The sequence below is a fragment of the Rhododendron vialii genome, chromosome 1a (assembly GCF_030253575.1).
Source record: "Rhododendron vialii isolate Sample 1 chromosome 1a, ASM3025357v1".
In the NCBI taxonomy this organism is placed as follows: domain Eukaryota; kingdom Viridiplantae; phylum Streptophyta; class Magnoliopsida; order Ericales; family Ericaceae; genus Rhododendron; species Rhododendron vialii.
In genome coordinates, this window is record NC_080557.1 from 43,455,864 (window position 1) to 43,478,546 (window position 22,683).

The 22,683-nt window shown below is 38.3% G+C and overlaps 3 protein-coding genes across 6 annotated transcripts; 1 reads left to right on the plus strand and 2 right to left on the minus strand.

Annotated features, from left to right (window-relative positions):
• Positions 1–3,982: 3,982 nt before the first annotated feature.
• On the plus strand, positions 3,983–9,734 carry LOC131333729 (protein SMAX1-LIKE 6). Of its 3 annotated transcripts, XM_058368440.1 has the most exons (5): positions 3,983–4,226; positions 4,323–4,761; positions 5,019–5,785; positions 7,343–7,592; positions 7,733–9,734. In XM_058368440.1, the coding sequence occupies exons 2-5, from the start codon at positions 4,396–4,398 to the stop codon at positions 9,548–9,550; spliced, it is 3,201 nt and encodes a 1,066-aa protein (XP_058224423.1). In that variant the 5' UTR covers positions 3,983–4,226; positions 4,323–4,395; the 3' UTR covers positions 9,551–9,734. The 3 variants fall into 3 exon arrangements, with proteins under 3 accessions (XP_058224423.1, XP_058224422.1, XP_058224430.1); XM_058368439.1 differs by lacking the exon at positions 3,983–4,226 and having other exon boundaries at positions 4,246–4,761; XM_058368447.1 differs by lacking the exon at positions 3,983–4,226 and having other exon boundaries at positions 4,246–4,761; positions 5,022–5,785.
• A 179-nt stretch (positions 9,735–9,913) lies between these two features.
• LOC131333750 (uncharacterized) lies at positions 9,914–11,881 on the minus strand. 2 transcript variants are annotated; one of them, XM_058368469.1, is made up of 2 exons: positions 10,941–11,881; positions 9,914–10,353 (listed from the first exon to the last, which is right to left on the minus strand). In XM_058368469.1, the coding sequence occupies exons 1-2, from the start codon at positions 11,737–11,739 to the stop codon at positions 9,986–9,988; spliced, it is 1,167 nt and encodes a 388-aa protein (XP_058224452.1). In that variant the 5' UTR covers positions 11,740–11,881; the 3' UTR covers positions 9,914–9,985. The 2 variants fall into 2 exon arrangements, with proteins under 2 accessions (XP_058224452.1, XP_058224441.1); XM_058368458.1 differs by having other exon boundaries at positions 9,914–10,356.
• Positions 11,882–14,105: 2,224 nt separating this feature from the next.
• LOC131333756 (omega-3 fatty acid desaturase, endoplasmic reticulum-like) lies at positions 14,106–19,114 on the minus strand. The gene is made up of 10 exons (XM_058368479.1): positions 18,786–19,114; positions 18,590–18,662; positions 16,420–16,702; positions 16,223–16,312; positions 16,069–16,135; positions 15,761–15,853; positions 15,461–15,646; positions 15,028–15,108; positions 14,763–14,900; positions 14,106–14,663 (listed from the first exon to the last, which is right to left on the minus strand). The coding sequence occupies exons 2-10, from the start codon at positions 18,654–18,656 to the stop codon at positions 14,472–14,474; spliced, it is 1,197 nt and encodes a 398-aa protein (XP_058224462.1). The 5' UTR covers positions 18,657–18,662; positions 18,786–19,114; the 3' UTR covers positions 14,106–14,471.
• Positions 19,115–22,683: the final 3,569 nt, after the last annotated feature.

A 22,683-nucleotide genomic window follows, 5' to 3' on the forward strand; every position in this document is an offset into this window, starting at 1 on the left:
ACATCTATACCGATATCGTAAAAGTTGATTTTTTACCATAAACAAATTATTTTAAACAAAATAAGTGGCTTGGATCATTTTTGCTTGAGAGGGAGGGGTTGTAGGTCCGTTGCTCCGCCCCCCATTTTGTTTTTTCACCTCTATTGGTTCTGAAAAGCTCTCGCATCTTTCCACATCAAAAAATCTCTCATATAGGCTGTGTTCTTTTGAACTTAACTTAAATCTGCGAGTTTTGTCTTTATTTGAATTTTTTTTTGCATTTGTTAATTTTACGCTAAACTTTTGTGGGTTATTGATTTGTCTCAACGAAAATAATCAAAAAAGTAATTTCTTTTTTTACTTTTACACAATTATTTTAAGAAATAACCATTTGTTAAATCAAGAGAACACAACCATAATACAAGGAAAATGCTACGGGACGTGAAAGTAAGGAGTACTTTAATATAAAGAGGAAGATAAAGGGTTTTTCCGTTTAAAAAAAAAAAAGGTTTTGAGGGAGGTTTCAGTTCAAGAGAGTTTTTTGGATTAATGAGTAGAGAGAGAGACAAAGAATTGAGAGTAATTATTGGGGAAAAAATTTATTGGGACTGTGTATAGAGAGATAGGATTGGTCTACAGATCCAAACCAAATACATATATTCTCAACTAGCCAAGGGACATGAAAGAAATTTTGATTTATTAATATGTATTTACGAATATATTTGTGTGGATTTCTAGAAAGAGAAGCATATTTTCTGGATTTTATTTTTGAGTACAAAGTCTTTCGAATTCTTCTTCAAAACAAATTGAGTTTTATTTATCTTCCGCTCTTAATGATGTGATTCTCCTCTCAAGTAAATTTTACGTATTAGTTTACTTTATGAATTTTCAATTTATCAATCGCTGGTTAATAAGATTTCACTTACATTAAAAAACGATAGGAAAATAATTCAACAAAATGAAGAGAATCAATAGACAAACACTTCTCTTTATTATTTTCCATCTTAATATACCAAAATAAAATTGTTGTTTTAATTCTTTTCCCAAATTCCAAACAATCACACATTATTTTATCCCATTATATTTTAGTTGCTCTCCACTCATCAATTGAGTTCGCATTAGGCGTTCCTGTTCACACTTGTAACAACCTTTACCAGCTGACTTGCTTAATTCTTGGCTTAATCACATGGCTCAAAAGGTTAACATCAAGTTAATAGCAGCTGGTGGGCATTTCCTTATATATTACATATACTTTCCTTAGAAGGCCAATGTGAGACATTTACAACACTAATCAACAAGTTTTGACATTTTAGATTGTTGCTTACACTAAGGCCCCATTCCGCTAAGAACTTATTCTTTTAGTATTTTTTGTTTTTATTTAATTTTTTTCACACTTGTTCGTTTTGCGTCAAATTTTTTTGACTTTTTGATTTGTTTCTACAAGACGAATCGGAAAAGTAAAAATAATTTACTTTTATCCAAATATTTTGAACAAGAAACACTTTTAAGTAAAAAAGTTGATTTGTCTTGCTGAGCTAAATCAAAAAGTCAAAAATAATTGACGCAAAACTAACAAATGGAAAAAAAAAATTCAAATAATGGCAAAACAAGAAAAAGCTCAAAAAGCCCTTAGAGAAACTCAGCCTGTAATGACCCAAATCTCGGGCCAATATTTTTTTTGAATAAAATTAAATATTTTATTGAAGTATTTTTGTAGATATAATTGATTTTGTTAATTGATAAATCTAAACATAGACTTTCTAGGAAACCCTAGCCCTACTTCATCATAATCCTAAAAATCTAGGATAAGATTATATTGGATTTTATTAGATATGATTAGGATAAGATATGATTGGATATCCAATAGATATACTTAGATTTGTTTAGATTTTACTAGATATCCCTAGATTTAATAAGATATACTTAGATACATTAAGATTTGTTTGAATTTTACTAGATATTATTAGATATTACTCCCTCCGTTCCAATTTGTTACCCCCTTATTCCTTTTTGGGATGTCCCAAAATGATTTGTATGTTTCAAAACTTTCCATTTTTAGATATCTAAATTACCATTTTGCCCCTCATTTTCTTTTATACATTTAAATGAGGATATGTTTTCAAGAAACTAGAGAGAGCAATTATGATGGACATCAGTTTCTGAGTATGGCAGGAAACTTCCTGCCTCATTCAAAAAAAATTAGAATTGCACTTTTTGCCTAATTTAAAATATTCTATCAAGGGGTAAAATAGCAAAATTGATGAAAAGTCAATGTAATTATGAAGTTTTCTTAAATTACGTGAAAGTCAATATGGGCGTAACAAATTGGGACGGAGGGAGTATAAGATTATGATCTAGATTTGATTTAATTTTCTATATATGATATAGATTTTTCTTCCTACTAGTATAAATAGGCAAGCCTCATTCCCTTTTCACACACCACCAAGAGAAAAGAAAGAGAGAATAGAAGGGGAGAAATAGAAGAGGGAAAAAGCTTGAAAATTTATTAGTGATGTTTTGAATGGTGGATATTGGTGGGCTAGTGATGTATTTAGTCCAAATATATTTTAAGGCATTGATTCGTGGATGAAACGACAAGTCATATTTGAGGTAATTCGGGGAGTATACGATATGCTTCCAACTTCCGGAATCCTTTATTCACTCTCATATTTGTACTTCTTTTGATTATCTCGTGATATTTGTTCAGTCGTGTGGATATAATTGGAAAGTGGAATAATTGGTATCGAATATGATGTTGGCGAGGACTATAGAACTATTTAGTATACGGATCGAGTGAATTCATACACCAATAGCCTATCTGATATCCAGGACGAGTTGAGGATGACTCGGTGAGGAAAGTATTGGGGGATGGTCACTGATCATGTACTGAGGAAGAGGTCCCTTGTGATTGTTGCTTCGACTTGGTGGTCAACTATCACTTATTGATTCCACTTGAACATGAGTTTTGTTATTATATTGTATCGTATACTTCCCGGATAATTTCATTTTTCAGGTATGGAGCTGGATTAGTGGAAATTGAATCAGAGCATATAAAGATTAATTTGGAGAGGTCTTGAAAGAGTTGATAATTTTGGAGCATCTAAAGATTATTTAAAAGGCGGCTTAAGTTTCTTTTGGTGATGTAATTTATTATTGGAGAACATAGGAGCCTAGAAGTGTTTGAAATACAGTGTATTTTGGAGTTTATTTTTAGAAAATAGCGAGGCGTTACACAGTCTAACTAACAATTTCTTTCTCAATAACTTTTTTCACTCACATATTCATCTACAACTTATTCGCTATCGAAAATAACTTGACATTTCTTAACAACTTATTTAGTATTCACTATCAAAAACAACTAATAACTTGACTGCGACAAATTTTTTCTCAAACTCGTTCACACTAGTGATTAACTTATGCATCACAATTTTTTGATTTTGTTCTTATTCAATTTTTTTTTTTTGCGTTTGTTAGTTTTACGTTAAATTTTTTATGTAATATGGTGAATAAGGATCAGAGGAATCAAAAAAATAAAAAATTATTAATTTTAAACAAGTATTTTGAGAAATATTAAAGAAATTTTCAAAATACTTGTTTAAAAGTCATAATTTTTTCATTTTTTGAGTCCTTTCATCCATATTCACCTATATCACATAAAAATTTGGCGTCAAACTAATAAATGCAAAAAAAAATAATTAAGTTTGAACCAAAAAATTCTTATGTATAAATTAATCACTAGCGTAAATATCCTCGGACTTCAATTATTATACCTTATCACATGCAATCTTGACTATATTTTCTCTCTCTCAAGAAAAGGCTCATTTTTCACTCTCAAAAAGCAAAGACAGTGACATTAGTGGTTTGGCGCATTTCATCAGTCAAGTGGACACGGCATCTCTCCGCCCCCACCATTTAAGCCCTTCAACAACCTCTCTCCACGACGAAAATAAATACCAAATTTAGATTTTGTAAGGAAGAGGATCTTCCTTTTTGATTGAAAGAGAATTCGTGCTCACCATCTGTTTGTTCCTTGGCCCCCACACACCACACCAGGCACAGAATTCTCTCCCTCTTCTTTTTCTTGATGTCCCGGCGTGCTTACGTGAACCTCAACTAACTTTTTTTCGATTCGATCGGAACTAGAAAATTCATATTATTTGCTTGCCGCGTAATTCCAATAATCAAATTCTAATCGGTTGCGCGGAAAAAAACCTCATCAACCAACCGGATCAGACTAAAACACTTGGGTCTATTCTCTCTCTAGCTTGGTGGACTAGTAAATACTTATAATTTTAAAAGGTCACGAAGATTACACTCTTTGCAATTTTTTATTCGGTTTCCAGTGTGTGCAGGGTTGGTTCAGAGGCTACGCAGTATATACAGATATATATATACGCATATACATGCTCGCCGGCGATGCCAATGCCGGTAAGCACAGCCAGGCAATGCTTAACCGACGAGGCCGCGCGTGCCCTCGACGACGCCGTCTCCGTCGCCCGCCGCCGCAGCCACTCCCAGACCACCTCGCTCCACGCCGTCTCCGCCCTCCTCTCCCCGCCGTCGTCGGCCCTCCGCGACGCCTGCGCGCGCTCTCGGAGCTCGTCCTACTCGCCGCGGCTCCAGTTCCGCGCCCTGGAGCTCTCCGTCGGCGTCTCCCTCGACCGCCTGCCGACGGCGAAGGGCGTCGACGATCCTCCCGTCTCGAACTCCCTCATGGCGGCGATTAAACGGTCGCAAGCGAATCAGAGACGCCACCCCGAGACGTTCCACTTGTACCAACAGGTATAACAGCACAAGAGAAAATCTGTTTGTTAATCCCTTAATCCCGACGCGGATGACCCGTGGACTTTTTAGCGGGTGACGAGGTTATCACGCCGATGTGCGCATAAGCTAGCCTGGATATTTTTAATATCTCATGTAATTTTTTCAATATGTAGTATCTCAATGTAATTTTTTCAATATCTAGTATCGCATGTAATTTATTCAAATTTGTTTAAATTTAGTTTTTGAATCCTATGTGATGAATGAGAATTTCCTAGCAGGTACAGCATCACCAAAGCGGCCAATCTTCGATTTCGTGGGTGAAGGTTGAGCTGAAGCACTTTCTCTTATCCATTCTGGACGACCCGATAGTGAGTCGGGTTTTCGGCGACGCGGGTTTCCGGAGCACCGAAATCAAGCTGGCCATCCTCCAACCTCCTCCCATGATATCCAAATTCCCCCTGTCTCGTTGCCCGCCTCTGTTTAATTTCAGCTTCCCTTTCGCGGGGTTCGAGGACGGGGACGAGAACCGGAGGAGAATCGGAGAGGTTCTGACGAAGAAGGGGAAAAAAAAGAACCCGTTACTGATCGGGGTTTGTGCTAACGGCGCGCTTAGTAGTTTCAAAGAGTGGATAGGGAAGGGGAAAACCAGTCTATTACCGGCCGAGATTGATGGATTGGGTTTGGTTTGTATGGAGAAGGAGGTGTCCGGTGGGAGTAAGGAAATGGTGGATTTGAAGTTGAAACAGGTGGGTGATTTGGTAGAGAATGGTACTGGGCCTGGTGTTTTGGTAAATATAGGGGAATTGAGGGGTTTGATTGGGGATGGAGGTCCGGTTGATAATGGCAAGTATGTGGTGTCGACGTTGAGTGTGCTGTTGGAGGTTCATGGGGGGAAGTTGTGGTTGATTGGGGCTGTAGAGAGTTATGAGACATATACGAAGATCTTGGGTCAGTTTCCTGACATAGAGAAAGATTGGAATCTGCAGTTGTTACCCATCACCAGTTCAAAGCCTTCCAGTGGAGGATTGTGTTCAAAACCCAGGTTAGTGGTGGCTCTTCTAGTACTCCTATGCAATTCTGTTTCTCCGTGCTTTATTTGGGGTTTAATAATTTTTAATGGTTAATTTATTAGTTGTTGGATGTCATGAGTTAAATACATTGATTGCTTGGATGGAGGGAGAGGCCTGAAATGTTATTATAAACACTAAACATCAAAATGATGCGGCAAGCACCCTTTTAAGTAAGTAGTAATTGTTACAGAATAAAGTAATGATCTTGTTTAGGCATAGAAAATTGCGATAAGCTTCTGCAGAATTGCCTTATCATTATCATCTAATGGTTTTCATGCAGTGGCACCTTGCAATATGCACTCGACATGGTAGAAATGCCAGTTCAGACTGAGATTTCGGATTCATTTTAATGTTTCTAAACCAAGAAGTGTTGCCCACTTGCCCTTTGGGAGATTTGAAAAGTCTTCATTTTTACTCCTATTTGATATGGAAGTCTCTCCTTAGTTTCCCTGCAATGATCTTTTTACAGGGACAACTTAGAGATGACGAATCGAACCCTATCTGATTTGAGAGCTGGATATAATCCTTTCCTATTCGTCTTTGTAAGTAAACAAAGGATTTTGGATAGTGTGGGGTTATTGAGTGAGCCTTTTGAAAAGTATCAGTGGGTGTGAGTTGTGGTGTCGGAGGATATGGGAAAAGAAAGAGGTAGTATGGAGATGCTGTATAACGATGAAACACAGTCTTTAGACTCTCAACTCTTTAGAGGAGAGTAGGGATCTCTCATGTAAATCTCCCTACTGTTATAAGATCCAGAGTCTATAATCAAATTGGCTGAAACATGGAAAGTGTTACGTGCTTGGAGATTAAGGGACGAAAAGGGTCTTTAATTGCAGGGGAGCCAAGCTATCAAGCCCAGCTCATGACACATGCCAAGGGCATGTGGTTGAGAGACTGCAGCTGGTTATGCTTGGTCTGACAGCAAAACCACCCTTCTACAAGCTTTTATGACTTCGTGATAGTTTTGCAATTGTGTGCAACTCTGCATCATCAAAGTGGAATTGTATATGTCCACTTTTGATGCTCTAATCTCGTTGAAGTCCAAGAGCCTAAATGGCAAGCTGAATCGTGTTCCAGGCTTCAACAGTGAGTTGAGACAATCTGGCAAGGATGTTAATGGGATATCCTTGTCTAATAGGTTTTTTCCAGCTTCATTTTTGAAGTTATAGTCTGAAAGTTAATCTTGACGGTTGAATGTTTTCTGGTTGATCTTGGCCAACTCAACAATCTCTTGTCCCCTTATTAATACCTCAAGTTCAATTCTCCAAGTAGAGTATGAACAAGGGGGAGGTCGGACCCGGAATCTCACGAACCTGTGATCATATATGTAGTGCTAACATTTCTGATTTTTGAATTGTCCGTGCATGCATTTACTGCAAGATGGTACATTATTTTACTTTTGCTGGCGAACAGTGGTTAAAAATGTGTATATTCTCTTTTGCATAAAAATGTTTAAATGTTATTGTCGCTTCAGCTCCTGACTACTTAGTTTAAATGGATCTGACATTCTGTACTTGTGATGCCTACAGCTTGATGGGGTCATTTGTTCCATTTGGTGGCTTCTTTCCTAGTCCATCTGAGATCCAAAATCTGTTAAGTAGCACAAATCAGTCCACCCGGTGTTATCTCTGCAACGAGAAGTATGAGCAAGAAGCTTCTGTTATATTGAAGGGAGGACCTACTGCTTCAGTTGCTGATCAGTTCTCAGCAACTGTCTCTCCTTGGTTACAGTCTGATACGGCTGAATGTGAGGCAAGCAAGAGAATAGATATTGTAAAGGTGTGTACTGTGTACTACAAATTGTTAGATGATTGACACTGCACACAATCACAGACATTTGCACAGTTTTTTTGAATTTTTTCATTGTTCAAGTCCTTGAAAACATTTGGGTGATCATGAACACCATCATTTCAGTGCAGGCCAAAGATGATGGGGGTGTGTTGAATGCAAAACTCATGGGTCTACAGAGGAAATGGAACGATATCTGCCAACGTCTCCATCCCATTAGGCAGCCATTCAGTTCAGATGTTTCACAAAACAGGTCCCAAACTCCACGTTTGGAGGAATTTCATTTTGCTGCAGAGAAGAACAGAAGTAGCAGTAAAGATTCGTCCCTGAATGGAAGTGGATCCTCCAACCTGATTTCTTCCACACCAAAGGACCTCAGAAAGGTTTCTCCCGCAAAACAGTCCGTACGATCTCCAGTGGCTTCCGAAGATGAAAATACCAGTTTCCAACCCAGACTACCGGTAGAACCTTCAATTGCTAATGTCACCACTGATTTGGGGTTGGGAACACTTTATTCAGTTTCTGGTCGAGAAGCTGGAAATCTCCAATTCGAGGACCGCAGGAGTCGTCTTCACTGCCCCACAGGTTCTGTTCCTGCTGAGTCTACTGGGGTGAGTGAGATTGCTTCATATAAGATTGCCCCTCCTTCATTGGGAGGAGAGGTGCATTCGAAAGATTTCAAGGCCCTTTGGAGAACATTGACTGAAAAGGTTGGGCGGCAAGGTGAAGCTATTTGTACTGTTAGTCAAACTGTATCACGTTGCAGAACTGGAAATGGAAGGCTTCGTGGCTCAAATCACAGAGGTGACATTTGGCTTAGCTTTGTTGGAGATGACAAGGTGGGAAAGAAGAGAACTGCTGTAGCTCTTGCTGAGATAATCTTTGGCAGTAGGGAAAGTTTGATCTCTGTGGATCTAAGCTCTGAGTATGGGATGAGTTATTCAAACTCCATCTTTGACCCCTGGGATTTCAAAAGATGCGATGTAAGGTTTAGGGGAAAGACTGTTGCTGATTTTATAGCTGAGGGGTTGAGTAGAAAACCGCAGTCAGTTGTGTTCCTTGAAAATGTGGACAAGGCCGATTTCCTGGCTCAGACTAGCTTGGCTCAGGCTATCGGAACTGGTAGATTTCCTGATTCACATGGGAGAGAAATCAGCATCAATAATGCTATCTTTGTGACTACAGCAAATCCAAGAAAGAATACGAAAGAAATCATTTCTGGAAAAGATGTTCGATTCTCTGAGGAAAGAATACTAGGAGCCAAGCGCTTGCAAATGCAAGTTTTAGTTGGATGTGTAGCTGGCAATGTTGCTAAAACCAAAGGGATGAACATATCAATTATGCAGAGGAAAGAAACCTCAAAGGCAGTTTCTGTGAACAAAAGGAAGCTGATTGACATGAATAAGTCAGCAGAGCAGGACAGGACCTTGGGTATTACAAAACGGGCGCACATGGCATCAAAATCGTGCCTGGATTTGAATCTGCCTGTAGTAGAGGAGGAGGAGGAGGAGGAGGAGGAGGAGGAAGAAAATAATGACTACAGAAACTCTGACAGCGACTCCAACTCAGAAAAGTCAGATGTTTGGTTAGAAGATTTCTGTAGTCAAGTGGACGAAAAGGTGGTTTTCGATCCCTTTGATTTCGATGCACTTGCAGATGAACTCCTAAAAGAAATCAACCGAGTTTTCAAAAGTACGGTTGGGCACGAGGCGATGCTGCAGATTGATGAAGAAGTTATGGTGTCAATACTTGCAGCAGCTTGGTTATCAGAAAGGAAGAGAGCAGTTGAGGATTGGGTCGAACAGGTACTTGGTAGGTGCTTTGCAGAATCTCAAGAGAGGTACCATCTCACTTCTCAGAATGTTTTGAAATTGGTTGCTTGTGAAGGCCTTTTTGTGGAAGAGCAAGCTCCTGAAGTTTGCCTTCCCACTAGAATTATTCTGAAATAGAAATAGTTTCCTTTCTTTTGCCATTGTTGACATATGCTTTGTAATTATCATATGTAAAGTTGTAGCATCCGAAAAGAGCCTTCTTCGGCCAGGGAGTCTGATAGTTGTGCTGGATCTTCTCCAGGAAATTTTTGTGTTGTATAAACTGCGGTTGTATAATCGGTAATGTTCTTTAGTTCATCTACAAGCTGGTTCTGTCTCTTTTTTCTTGCCTTGATTTGATTCTCTCAATTAGTTAGCTGTTTGATCAATTACCCCCTATGTCTAATCTCTCAAGCCTTCAGCCCACCATAACACAGCACCTAAATTTTCATGGAACTTAGCACTCCACTAACAGGTAGAGAGAAAGTTTACCTTCTGAAGAATTCACAATAATGTACAACTCTTTCTTCTAGCCAAAATGAGAAAATTTACAGCTCATATTACTGTTACATATCAAAAATTTTCTGGGGAGGTCTCGACAAGTTGATTCACCACCTCATTCAACAATTCTTGGAGAATATGCAGCTCACACTCTGCACTGATATCGCTACAATCTTCAAGCTTCCAGAATGCTCTTTTAACCCAATTTGATTCCACCATCTCTGCTTCGGCGATTTTACAAATTTCGCTCCATATCTTTACATACTTCTCTCTTTGGCAATCATTCTGCATTGATCCGTAGCATTTTCTATGAATCATGTTCCTTATCCGAATATCATTTGTTGAACTACTGGGTTCACTTGGAGGAGACGAGTGCTCATGATTTTCAAGCTCTGTTGATAACTTCCTTCTTGAGTTTGAACCCTTACAATTTGCATCTTCTTCTGTTTCAAAATTTGAAAGAACATAAAGGGTGAAATAACTTTAGAATGAGAAAGTTACAACATTTACATCTCTTTGATAACACTATTGGGTCTTTTATGATTGCTAAACCAATATTGAGTTGAAATGGCTAATGTGGAGATTTCTGACGCCACATCCTTGGCGTTATTCATTCCTAGTTTATGTTTGGAATGTTCTAAAAATTGCTAGGAGCAAGTTGGACAAAAAAAGGGGTGCCTAACGGCGCCTAGTCAGACGCTAATTTAGGCGTTGGATTACTTCCTTTTAACGCCTAGGCAGGGACTAGTAAGCTGACTTTTAGAACATTGGTTTGTCTAAGGTAGAGAGAAATATTTTAATGAGCTTACTTGGGGGTGAAAGTTGATAATCTCATAGAATCTATAATCCAATAAAAAATCCTTATAGTGATAGGGAATGATCAGGTTTTTTCTACTGTACTTGTTTAAGCGTAAGCTGCTCCAAACAGAAATGCAGGCTGTAATCCTACCTCTAGCTCTAATGCACAAATAAACAATGCCCCAAGTAAATCAAGAGAAAAATTGTAAACAGAATTGAGAAAACAAACCTGATGTGGGAACTAGGGGATGAAAAATCGATTCGCAGAAGTCGAGAACAGACACAGGGCTCGAATTTTCCGAGTTGCTCTCTGTTTCAGCCTTCTCTTCAACAACATCGACAGCTTCTCTTGCAGTCTCTGAATTTTGATTAAAAATCGCGGCGGGACTAAGAATCCCAGTTTGAGAAACCTTGTGATTGGCCCTCTTGTTATGTTCTTGGTTCTCTTTATCTTCCTCTCCAGCCACACTCTCTCTCCTATCACTCTCACTCTTCCTCCTCCTCCTCCTGCATTTCCCTGCTTTTCTTGGCTTCAATGTCCCACCTTTTGATCTAGATTCGTTATCCTTCCCTAAATTCTCAAAGCTAAGAACAAAAAACTCCTCGTGTTCAAAGAACGTCGGCATTTCGTGAGAAGACAGAGATGTCTTGGCACGCCGGTGCTGCCCCTGAACGAACCCACTCTCTCTCGAAGAATCACAATCCATCGATTGGCTTCGCGTAGTCGAACTGGGTTTCATCTGGGCGTTGGAAAAATCGAAACGCGGCGTCAGTTCCAACCCCATTAGTCTTGCCACTATCCCTGGATTATCTGTATCCCCAATCTTCTCCTCTGTTTCCAAACAACCAAGCTTGTCGAACTCGGCAGAGTTGAAATCAATGTCTTTAATTTGATTGGCGGGGTGTGTAGGGAGAACGTTGAAGCAAAGAAGCCGACGCAACATGGAGGCTAGACACCCAGCAGTGGTGAAAGCAGCGGCGGCAGTGGGGGAGGTAGACGAGGAGGAAGAGGAAGACAAAAATTTCATGCTGTTGGGAGAGAACGCGAATGGAAAATTGGGTAAAGCTTAGTTTCAAGTTACTAGTAAAAGGAATAGTGATAAAAAGCAAACAGAGAAAAGACAGATTTGAATGTCTTTGAGTATCATTGAGAGAGAGAGAGAGAGAGAGAGAGAGAGAGAGAGAGAGAGGGTGGCGGGCTTTATGTTTGAATGTTGGGATCATGTTAACTGAGATTGATAGATACGTAGTACTAAGGTAGGAGTGGATGTTCCCACGCGCGCCGAACAGTCAATTATACTGTATGCAGTTTGTTTGTTTTCACACCAAAAGCATATGGTATCCCCACAGTACCGCGTAGGATGAACAGAATGGCAAGGAAGAGGAATGCATCGCTAACTTGCTAACTTTTAGCGTAACCACGTGACTCAAAAAATTAACCTCGGATTATACAGTAGTTGCTTGGGTTTTCTTATATATCGAATTCACTTTCTACATTTACCCGACATGGGATCTTATAGCATGTGAATAGGAAAAGTTTAGGGAGGGAGGGAGGGAGGGAGGATTTGAGATCCGAGTGGTTCTTACCTATATAATGATCCCGTTTGATGATTCAAGTCCTTTGTTTTGCACATTAGGTCGATCCCATTTTCAGTATTGACTTGAACGAAGCACGTTTGTAACAAAAGAAATGGATTGCCAAATTCTGACAGTTTATTTCACAAGTACGATTCGACGAGGCATTTGCCGATATTCGATCCATCTTGTTTCTAGCATGGCCAATAAACAAATCGAGACTTGCATAACAAATAGACCAGATTGTTAAAAGAGATCACAATAGTTCTCATTTTAGAATGTACCACATGTCATTGATTTTTAAAACACCACCGCAAAAGTCCTAGATCTTGCAGTATTTATAACTCTCGTAATACACATGAGGTAAAACATGACACTGTGGTTGATTTTGGGTTCCAAAACCTTATGTTTTTCAATAAGGTTTATCTCCACTTATTACTCACATCTCTCTTTCCCTCAAAACCTTTACCAAAACAAATGCGACAATACTCCAAGAGTATCGAATAAGAGAAAATCTTCTTTATGGAGGTGCTGTAAACATGTGTTTACAACACTCAATCAAGACCGTCCAAAAGTGTTTTGGACGGTCAAGATGTTAATAAAACTTTTCCTGAAAACGGTTAATTGTGACCGGTCATAATTAAAAACAAATCTCAGCCATCAATTGCACGAATAAAAGATTGAGATTGATTGGTACTGTACAGTACTTCCGTAAATAAGATAGTCTTATCGAATAATTGTTCGAGGAGAGAGAGGTAGAATGTAGGTGTTGTAGCGTACTGGTGAGACACGAGAAGGGTTTGCAGATTCTGACCTTGGACTTATTAATACTAGTAAATTGGAATGGCAGTACTATATACTGCAATCGTAATATGCTTGTGCTGCAAAGCTTCCCACTTGTTCCCTACGATTAGTTTGGCATTTGAAATGGGCACAGCTAGTTCTCTCTCTCTGTCTCTCTCTACCCGTACAAAGGGCCTCTCACTTTTTCTTTTTGGTTGGGGGCAAAGCAGACTTCACACTGACTGACCATGGATCTAGGCTTCCTGTTTCCTCCAACTTCTATAGTATGGCTGAAAGTTAACTCCAAAATGTGCAAAAGGGAAAAGAAAAAAAAAAGAAAAAGAAAAAGAAAACAAAAGTAGAGGAAATGCCATTTGAAAAAGAATTAGGCCCCCTATTAGCAAGGGATGAAAACCTTATTGCCTGTTTGGAACTTGTGGGAAAGAAAGGAAATGGAAGGAAAACTTTGAGGAAAGTGTGGAGGAAAATGTACTGTGCATGATTCTTTGTTTTGTTATTTCCTTCATTTTTTTTCCTCTCAGACCATACAAGGGAAAACTAATTTTCCATTCCTTCTTTTCTTTTGCCTGAGTTCCAAAAAAACCCTTAGATCACGTCACCATTTCGCAGTACAGTTTTTCTGGAAAATATGGTAGTAATTGATAAGGAAAGAGTAAAGAACAAGAATGCACACAAAAGAAGAAGAAGAAGAAGAAGAAGAAGAAGAAGAATGCACAGTGATAGACATAAAATCATGAAAATAGGTTACATAGCGATAAATTTGTAGCTAGGGATGGAGTAGATTGAGGAGAACACCCATATACTCTACAGACAAGCAAATATAAGATTCAAGATATTGCAAGAATACTAGCATAAAGATATAATAGGATTCAAAAACTGGAAATGGAGCAGTTATAATTTGTATGACATAGAAATACAACATATAACAGACACAAAAGGTATTGAGCTGCAAAAGAGGAAAAATTACAGTTCAATCACAAATTGGTATAAGAAAAATCAACATGGCTCAATTTGATGAACATCAAAATTGCAGTTCTTCCTCTGTATTGGATAGAGTTATTGAAGAATCAGATACAATTTGAAAACCATCAAGGTATCATCAAATACAATCTTTAAACCTCTTTACTGAGGGAGTAGGCTACAATCATATTGGGTGAGGCATTAACACAAAACTTTTATAGAAAAGTGTTGGAATGCGGTATCGCCTTATTGGATTCATTCTGGTTGAGTGTGGGTTCCCATTCAGAATGACCGTACTTCAGCCAACACAACATTCTCGACACTTTTCTGAAAAAAATTCAAGGTCAATATTGTTTGCTGGGTGTCAATAGTAACAGATACAGGATATATTTCCTGTATTGTCCTCGCTCTCCAAGAGACGTCACTCCATCTTCTTTTGAGAGGAACCGTACAATTGAGCATCGGTCTGATAGAAAAGCACGTCTCCAGTGTCGCTTACATAGTGATCTTGTTTGATGCTTCTAACTAGATAATTCAACAGGTGCAACGGAATAGGCCCTGATTTCTTCGGCTCTCTGTAGTACTTTCCGAGAACTGGCTTAGCTGCTGCTGTCTGCATCATATGAGAGCATCAAAACTATTAGCAATGTTGATAGAAATTGTTGGAATTTGCTATCAAAAATTCTATTATAGCGGTTAGTGGAGGTAGTACCGCTTCTACTAAGTGATAATGCGGGATCTGAGGAAACAAATGGTGAATAACATGGGTTCCAATATCATGGTGGATGCTATTGAACATTCCATAGTCGCGATCAACGGTGGTTAGCCCTCCCCTTAAGAAGCTCCATTCCTGTTTAGCGGAAACAAAAGGTTATCTTAACCTTAGGTAGATGTTCCAATAAGATAACAAGCAGAAATCAAGAATTTTGGACAAAAACTCTTGCAAATTAAAATGCACACAAGAAGGCTGTTAGTACCTTGCCGCGATACCAAGGAAGCTTCTGCTCATGCCCATGGTGATGCAAGTAAGTAACAAAGTCCAACCACATGACAAAAACCTGTATACAAATGGTTCAAACAAGCAGTTATATCCAAAGGAACTGAACTGCTTGCTGGAAAAAAAAAAAAAAAAACAGAATCTCTTTTGAATCAGTTTTGATCATCTGGAAGCCTAGAAACTCTTATGAATTATAAAATTGAAAAGTTGCTCATAAGCTGGCACGGACACCCTGAGTTATAAGAAAAAAATGTCTACAAACTCTTTGCATTGCGTTTGATTGATTTCACTTCATTGTATTCTTATCTACTTGATTTCAAGCTTCTTCCTTTCTTATCTTTTACTTTCTGTTCATAAATTCCTCCACAATCCATGACCCAAATACTGTCCTAGAAATGGAATTTTTCACTTACCAAGTAGGGAAGGCCATAGAGCACAAGCATTTGGGCAGGCCCTATGACCAAGGATAGGCAGACAAGCACGGCAACCATTATAAACCAACAGACAGTTGAAGTGAGCACATCTATCCTCTCGCTGGGAGCGAACAAATCACTGTAAGGGTTGAAATGAGAACCTTTCTTTCCTGGACTCCTTTTCCACTGCAATTCAACCCATCAGTTAAACAATGCAAGCTTCTTAGCACATTTTCTAAGTGCAAGTGATAACACATGTGCTTCTTCAATTCAAGGGAAAACAAATATTATGACTCTCACCAAATAAAAAGGGTATGCAAACATGGGGAATGGAACTTTGAATCGTAGGAATTTGGTGGAGACATCCAAAGCCTTGTATATCTTCTCAGACAGCTGGAACCCAGAAACAATTAGAAAACAAATCCAAGGGAATCACATATCATGCGGTAAGTGGAACTTTTATGGTCAGACGAAAAAACTCAAAAAACAATGGGGATATACAATACCACAGGTAGTGTGGTATTATTGAACCCCTTACTGTTACACCCGTCAAACAAGGGGGCCTTAATGGGAAGAAAAAGTAGTTGCATGAACATTAGGACTTTTACCGGTACCCACGATTCATCACGTTCAACATGCCCATGATTATTATGATGAGTTTTGTGGCTGATTCTCCTGTATTACGGATCAGGCAATTATATTAGCATTGTCATTTCGTTAACTCAAATATTGAAGGTAAAAAAAGTATCAATAGGAGAGTACCATCCATGGTAGGGAACCAGAATTGACGAGTGCAGGACATGTCCAACAACACTGTTCAGCATGGCATTGTTGGAAAAGCTTCCATGGCCACTGTAGATCCGAAAATCACGAACAATTCACGTTGCATTAAAAAATGGGGAATTCCAAGTTAATTGCCAAAACAGGAACACTCAAACGTTTTGAAGCAAGTTTAATACCAATCATGTCCAAGAACAAAGAGTGCCCAAAACATTGTCCCTTGGGCAGCCCAGTAGAGTGGCCAAACAACCCAGTAGAGTGGCGAAACAGCCCAACTGTTGAAATACAATGCTACCGCTGCTAATCCAAAGACAACAAGAACGTCACTAACGACATAACTCAGAGACCGCCACGGCGACTTCACCCAGCAGTGCGCGGGAATAGCAGCTCGAATCTCATTTATCCTAAAAGGAGGAGGATCACTTGGGTCAAATTCATCTTCATCAGTGACCTTATATTTATCTGCAGGGCAATATGAGATGAAGTCAGTAGAATGGTGAAAATTTGACAAGGCCAAGAAAGATGGCTTCAAATAGAGGGGATTTTGGAGAATGACATGCCGTTATTTCGTACATGAAACAAATTTTTAATAAGATTGGATTTGCCGATAAAAGGCATATGGAGAGAAACAGTAACAAATCAGAAACAGTAACAAATCAGAAAGAGGATAAAATACAGAATACTTTACCCCATGTGTTGGTTTATAGAATCATTCACACATGTGTTTTATATCTTCTTCATAACATGATTCTTTCCACATTTTGTAAACTCTCAATGCAGTTATGCAATATCAAATATGTATCAATGATTCGATAGTGTTTTAACTTCAGCTAGATTACCAACTATGCACCTCACTTTTGTACCCAGTAGGCGGTAGCTTCTAATTGATGCAATATGAAGGGTAATTTGACTTTCTTGCAACACAGTATAAGAAGTTGCTGATAATTGAAGAATGCCCCTGGTACTCAACAAAGATGAGGAATGAACCTCCTGGGGACTCATTCTAAGCAACTACTGAAAACCTTATGCTCTTTCCGTATCCCACGAATCACACATAAAAACACATCAAGCTTTTCCCATTTCTCTGATCGATTCTCCCCAATATAAAAACAGGATCATTCTGATTAGGAAAGATATATCTTTTCTATTATATCTGCACATTAGGTTCAGAAATTTGGCAGTTAGAAACCATAGGGTTGTGAACCTCGATTTCCACAAGGTAATGCAGAAGAGTCCCATCCAGAAATCCAAGATCCAAAGAGAGACTAGAAGCCGTTCTTCCGTAATCCTTTGGAAATAAGCAACTGGCACATCAAAAGCAGAAGCAAGGCAACCACCGCTTACTGCCAGAAATGCAACAACTATCTCCTCCAGTTACGTCCTTCATTTCCGTTAATTACATCCTTCATTTGTGTTGGTAATCTCCTCCTTGGCTCCCTCCCTAGCAACAACGGCAGTGGTTGTTGTGGCAGAGTGCAGACAGGGACGAGCCTAGATATACCCCGGGGGACGCCATGACACCCTAGTTTTTGAAGAAAAACATGTTTTTTCCTTTGTATACAATGACCTCTACGTACAATATAAAAAAGTGAGGATCACTTCCTAAGACACTTCCACCACAAAATTCAATTATATTCAGTGGCTCTATCATAGCACATCAAAATGCATCCACAGTTATAATCTGCACATACGTTTGAAAAATGCCATTCTTTTTATTATGTAATCAATCAACCAATTAAGATCCTAATATTCGAGCACAAATCATATCTTCTTCTTTGGTCTTCAAAAATATACTAACTGATTTCGTTATGCAATATGATCTGATATCAGACCCTTATACATATCAATGGGGAAGGGGTGGAGGAACTCGGGCGAGGACACCGCTTGGCACCCCCTACGGTAGAATCCTAGTTCCGCCAGTGCTGGCAGATTGGCAGCTGCCGCTGTGATAGATCCTATTGGGGAGACATGGAATTTTTCATCCTAAAAAAAATATTTTCTTGTATACAAAGCACTTATTTTTCATATATACAACAGATTTTCAAATTGTAATTAGCCATAGAAAACATACGCGATACGAATCCTCATACCATTCATAAAATGAAAAAATACAATACAGTACACATACACGTACACGTACGACATATCCCCATTTTAAAACACTGCACCACCAACATATTATTACCCGATGTCTAAGATCAAAAAAATGTACCAAACCCATTCTCAAAGAATGTAAATTAATTCAACAATGGAACAGAGAAAAGAGAGCCTGAAAAATACCCATTCATTCACAAAGGCAATGGGACTAATACCCATGTCTTTATGCAAGGAATAATTGACATGGCATACCTTTACCCATCTCAGGATTGCTCCAGGCGGTCTCTGTTCTTGCTTCATTGGAATCCCCCATCACCATCTCGATCTGTATATATGTATTTTAGATACAGATTTCGGATACCCAAATGACAAATTAAAAAAAAAATGATAGCCAATGACCAGATTAGTAAGAAAATGAGGCCCAAAAATGAATGGAGGAAAACTACACCTTTGGATCCTCCGTAGAGGAGCAAAGGATCCTATTCCTGGGTTTGCAGGCTTCAATGCTGCAGCCTCCGAGTGGGTACAAAAGGGCAACTTCAGAAACCAATGCATGTGCATATATATAGTACTATAATGGTCCAAGCTCCAAATTTGTGTGAGTGTGTGAGTGGGGTTAGCACATAAATATGCGGTGTTATATACGTAACAGCTTTTTACGGCAAAGTTATTCGATGGTAAGCGCGTGAGCGTTAAAAAGTTTTTCTTTTGAAAATATCTCGAATTAGTGGAAGATCGAGAATAAAAAACGGGAGCGTACAGAGGATTGTGTGACCTAGGGTTGGGAGAGTTCCTTCCTCTTGTACAGTAATGCTACACACACAGAATTTATGCACAGATTTTATACACAGATTTGTTGTGAGGCCCATTACGGGTCCCACAAAAATAATCCGAGCCGTTCATTAAATGTAAAATATTTTTTCCAGGGCTTCCGCAAAAAATCAGCTCAATCCGATACGTATAAGTGCTTGATTTAATCATCTAACTTTTCATTATCCTGAAATTTGAATGAAAAGTTAAATGATTGAATCGAACATCTGTAATTATCGAATTGAGCTGGTTTTTTGCGAAGGCCCTTGAAAAAATATTTTACATTTAATGAACGGCTCGGATTATTTGTATGGGACCCGTAGTGGGCCCCACAACAAATCTGTGTATAAAATCTGTGCATAAATGCTGCGTGTGTAGCATTACTGCCTCCCATAAGCGAGCACTGAATACGGAAAGTCAGTGGACATAGCAAAACTGGGCATAAATTGGGTAGTGGGGTCCATAGCGGATCTTACACAAATGATCCGAACCGTTCATTATGTTTAAAAAGTTTTTCTAAGGGCTCTCGCGAGAAATCAGCTCAATTCAATACCTGTAAGTATTTGATCTAATCGTCTAAATTTTTATGATAAAACTTGAAAGAAAAAGTTAGACGATTAGATCAAGTATTTATAGGTATCGGATTGAACTAATTTTTAGCGGAGACTCTTTAAAATTGTTTTAAACATAATGAACAGCTTGGATAATTTGTATGGGATCCCGTAATAGACCCCACAAAGCAATTTATGCATGATCTGTTCATAGTTTTGTTGTGTTAGTAGCAAGGTTGGAGGGCCAGTATAAAAAACACAAAAATTGTTTGAGATATTAATTTTTTTTGACTAGGAGATCGCAAAATGTGGACTGAAACTTGCCTGCCGGATTCGTGGGACTTGTTTGGGTCCCATTTTTATCCTTTTTTTTAATTTTTTAATTCTGTACTTCATAGGAGACTAGGGGTGAGAGTTGAGTTTGGTTTGGTTTGGTTTGGGGTGGGATCGGTCCGATCGGGAATTTCGGTCCGCCCGAAGTATAAAATTTTCATTTAATTTAAATGTATATAGGTAATATATATATATATATATATATATAAACATATATATATAAACATATAGTTGTTCAGTTCCGTTTGGTCTGGTGAAAATTTTAGGAAATCGAGACCAAACCGATTTCAGTTCGGCTCGGTTCGGTTCGAAAAAATTCCGCCATCATCCCACCCAAAAACCGAACCGATCGGTTGGGTTTTTTCGGATTTTTTTTGGTCCGTCGGTTTTTGTAACACCCCTAGTAAAAGTATATAATAATTTCATGGTAATATGTGCTTTCTAAATGAATGAAGTCTTAATGGTGTTTTTTAATCGTTTCAAGTACCCGTAAAAAACCAATAATGGAGGTAGATATTTATTTATTTATTTTAAATCAGCACAAACAACGGTATCAACAAGAGACAAGCTTGATCCCACATGAGTCTGGCTACTCTGCAATCCGTTTTCGAACTATAAAGGGCATTTTGAGTAATCGTAGCGGTCTAAAATTATTTTTAATGGGTTCAAATTTGTCACAGTTCATATTAGTTATAAAAATATTTTATAGTTAAATGGCAAAGATTGAACTTTCTAGAATCCAAACTTCCACAGCAACAAAAGCTATATCCTCCCGTTTTTATTAGAAAAAACAACAACTAGACAGACAGGTCGCATGTTTGAACGTCATAAAGATCAAACATTCTAAATTTTGGGATTACTAGAGCATGTAGGGTTTGCTTGATCGTTAACTGGAGGGCAAAAATAGTCGAGATGCGCGTGAACGTCCGGTTTATTTGTAAAACTTCAAAAATAATGTACTAAAACTAGACACAGAAAAAGTAGTAAAAGGAAAAGAAGAGCACGCTCACTGTTGCAGGAACGGTTTGGAGGGGGACCTTTTACCACTCGTAGCACCGCAGAACAGAATTGAAGTGGTGAATGGAGGGGTCATCTTCATCAATTTAAAATGTTTTTAAAACAACTAGTAGTGTATGGTGGGTTTCCTACCTGGATATAATTTATTAAAATTTCCTAGTTAAAATATCAATATTGATATTTTATCACCTATATCTCACTCTTTTCAAATTCTATGCTCCATATATTTAATTAATCATGTCGTATCATATTACAACTCTTGCTTATTTGATTATACTATATATTTGCTTATGGTCAACGTAATTCAATGACCGATTAAGAAATAGCAACCAACGATTATTTGCTTATTTTCATCTAAACCAATTAAACGCAAGCAAGCCAAACAAGTTGTGGGTAAAGCTAGCCAATGCGTTGCTAGCTAGAATTGATCAAAAGGGTATCAAGGCAGCGGTATTTGGGAGCAAATTAGTACTACTTTTTAGATTTATAGATTCTAAATTGTAGATTTTTTTTTACTATTCATTAATTCTAATCTACTTATCCTAAGGGACTTGAGGAGGGAGATGAGTGCTTACGGAAACCTTGTCCATATGCATGAGAGTGAGTATAAGGGAGACATCAACTGCACTAGCTCCACTTCACTTGCATTCTAAATTGGGGTAGATTACAAAGTTTTGGAATATATAATAAGAATCTATGTTAAACTGTTTGAATAATATAGTAATATATAATCAGTAGAATAGATTTTGCAGAAGGTTGTATCCTAAGGTCTCATGTTCAATTGTTCTTGTCAACAACTCTAGGGACTACCTCACCCCTACGCATAAACGTGTGAAACAACTGTGGGAGGGGCTATAGGGATTAGTTCGAAGTGTGCGCAAACTCAGGACACCTTGCATTAACCAAAAAAAAAAAAAACTAATGAGTATTTTTTTTTGGCCAAACACCCCCTTGTCTGATTTATTTGTCCACTTGCCCATTTCGTTAAAGGAAACTGTAAAGCAATATACCTATTTTAGAGCTGCAATATGCAGATGAGACAATAAAGTGAATAGATACGATATTTTATTATTTATTATTAGGAGGGAGGAATCAATCTTTTTCAATTAGATGCTCTCTCTTACCCAACATCAGCCCGGCATATTCCAGATTTATCATTTGAATTGTCTCCAACACTTGAACATTACTATGATCCAAATTAAGGGTAGTCACGTGCCAAGGAATCAATCTTTTTCAATTAGATGCTCTCTTTATACTTTTAAGATTAGATTGGTTTGCTTTTTTAAAGTATTAAACTAGAGAGAGAGAGAGAGAGAGAGAGAGAGAGAGAGAGAGAGGGGAAATCCAAAGAGTTGGTTAGAATTGTGAATGTTGCTTTCTCTATTTCCGTTTGAAAAAAAAAAGAAAATTTGTTGGTTTCTCTTTTAAGATTTTAGTTTACTTCTCGGGTATTATCAACTCCTGCGCTATAGTTGTATGAAACTTAATTTGCTCTGCTTTAATTGGATCTCCGTGGTCGACGATGAGATTTGTCCTTTGGAGAGTGATCGAGGTATGCGTGAACTGGTCCGGACCACCTGAATGGTTGTTAGTTGATGAATTTATACTACATATAATATTGAAGAAAAATAATTT

Bases quoted from the DNA above. Each gene is read 5' to 3' on its own strand.
- LOC131333729 (XM_058368440.1), top strand. From the start codon at position 4,396: ATGCCAATGCCGGTAAGCACAGCCAGGCAATGCTTAACCGACGAGGCC. The intron at 5,786-7,342 runs GTTAGTGGTGGC...TGATGCCTACAG, and splicing joins GGATTGTGTTCAAAACCCAG to CTTGATGGGGTCATTTGTTC. The intron at 7,593-7,732 runs GTGTGTACTGTG...ATTTCAGTGCAG, and splicing joins AGAGAATAGATATTGTAAAG to GCCAAAGATGATGGGGGTGT.
- LOC131333750 (XM_058368458.1), bottom strand. From the start codon at position 11,739: ATGAAATTTTTGTCTTCCTCTTCCTCCTCGTCTACCTCCCCCACTGCC. The intron at 10,357-10,940 runs GTTTGTTTTCTC...ATTTTGAAACAG, and splicing joins TCCCCTAGTTCCCACATCAG to AAGAAGATGCAAATTGTAAG.
- LOC131333756 (XM_058368479.1), bottom strand. From the start codon at position 18,656: ATGGTGATGGGGGATTCCAATGAAGCAAGAACAGAGACCGCCTGGAGC. The intron at 16,703-18,589 runs GTATGCCATGTC...ATTGCCCTGCAG, and splicing joins CAATCCTGAGATGGGTAAAG to ATAAATATAAGGTCACTGAT. The intron at 16,136-16,222 runs GTACTCTCCTAT...TCCGTAATACAG, and splicing joins CTGGTTCCCTACCATGGATG to GAGAATCAGCCACAAAACTC.